The sequence below is a fragment of the Capsicum annuum genome, unplaced genomic scaffold, assembly GCF_002878395.1.
Source record: "Capsicum annuum cultivar UCD-10X-F1 unplaced genomic scaffold, UCD10Xv1.1 ctg29487, whole genome shotgun sequence".
Taxonomy (NCBI): Eukaryota; Viridiplantae; Streptophyta; class Magnoliopsida; order Solanales; family Solanaceae; genus Capsicum; species Capsicum annuum.
In genome coordinates this window covers 1-1,108 of record NW_025835980.1, presented here as the reverse complement: position 1 = coordinate 1,108, position 1,108 = coordinate 1, and the positions used below count along the sequence as shown (strand labels likewise).

Here is a 1,108-nt window from a genome sequence, read left to right as displayed (position 1 = left end):
TCAAATCAATAATAGTATATAAATCTCCAAAAGACAGTGAGTATCAGACCAAATTTTGAAAAACTTCTCTATAAACTACGTTTGTAGCTTCGTTTGTAATCTGCCCATCTTTATCATAAGCCAATATTTTTAATCCCTTTCTACTTGTCACCCTGGAAAGAGCTACATACAGTTGTCCATGTGTAAATACTGGCTTTTTCAAAAATAATCCCACGTGAGATAGAGACTGTCCTTGACTTTTATTGATTGTCATGGCAAAGGATACCGTAATTGGAAATTGTCTTCTTTGAAACTTAAATGGAATTCTAGCATCAGAAGGTGTTAAAGTCATTCTTGGAATAAATACTTTCTGTCCAACCATCTGTCCAGATAAAACTTTAGCTTCAGTTACCTGATTTCCAAGTCTAGTTACAATCAACCTTGTTCCATTACACAATCCTGCTGACTGTTCAATATTTCTTAATAACATCACCGGAACTCCAACCTTTAAAGTGATAGCATGATTTGATACACCAGAACATTTAATAGTATTTAAAAATTCTGGTGTATGTACATGTTCCAAAGCTGAATAAGTTTGGTCAGAGCCACAAATTTTATCAGAACTCAAATATGATTTCTCAGGATTTTGATTGAGAAAAATCATATATTGATTGATTGATTCCACCATATCAAGTGTTGGAGCAAGAATGGCTCTTTTTTGTAGGTATCCTGTATCATTGCAGCGACTAATAAAATCTGGATACGTACTTTCGACAATAGCAAATATTGGATCAATGGACTCATTTATCAGAAGATCCTTTGGTATAGGAACTTTTTCAATGCCATCAACTGAACTTCCAATCCTACCATCACCAACAGCCAAAATCCAGTCAGAAAAATCTCTCAACTCATCCGAACCTATTTCAGTACCTTGTAATCTCATATTCTTTGTTAGTTGCAACAGTTGATAATGAGACCATAAATATGAAGAATTGAGAGTTGCATTAACAATATCTTGCCTAGTACCTTTTGGGATGACAGGTAATATTTGTCTGAAGTCACCACCAAAAATAACTGTTTTACCTCCAAAAGGTCTTTGTGAATTGGATGAATCTTTGAAGCTAAGAAT

The 1,108-nt window shown here is 34.2% G+C and overlaps 1 protein-coding gene across 1 annotated transcript; it reads right to left on the bottom strand.

Moving 5' to 3' along the window:
- Positions 1-6: 6 nt before the first annotated feature.
- On the bottom strand, positions 7-1,102 carry LOC124891040 (ATP-dependent DNA helicase pif1-like). The gene has a single exon (XM_047402871.1). The coding sequence runs from the start codon at positions 920-922 to the stop codon at positions 44-46; it is 879 nt and encodes a 292-aa protein (XP_047258827.1). The 5' UTR covers positions 923-1,102; the 3' UTR covers positions 7-43.
- Between the last annotated feature and the right edge of the window lie 6 nt (positions 1,103-1,108).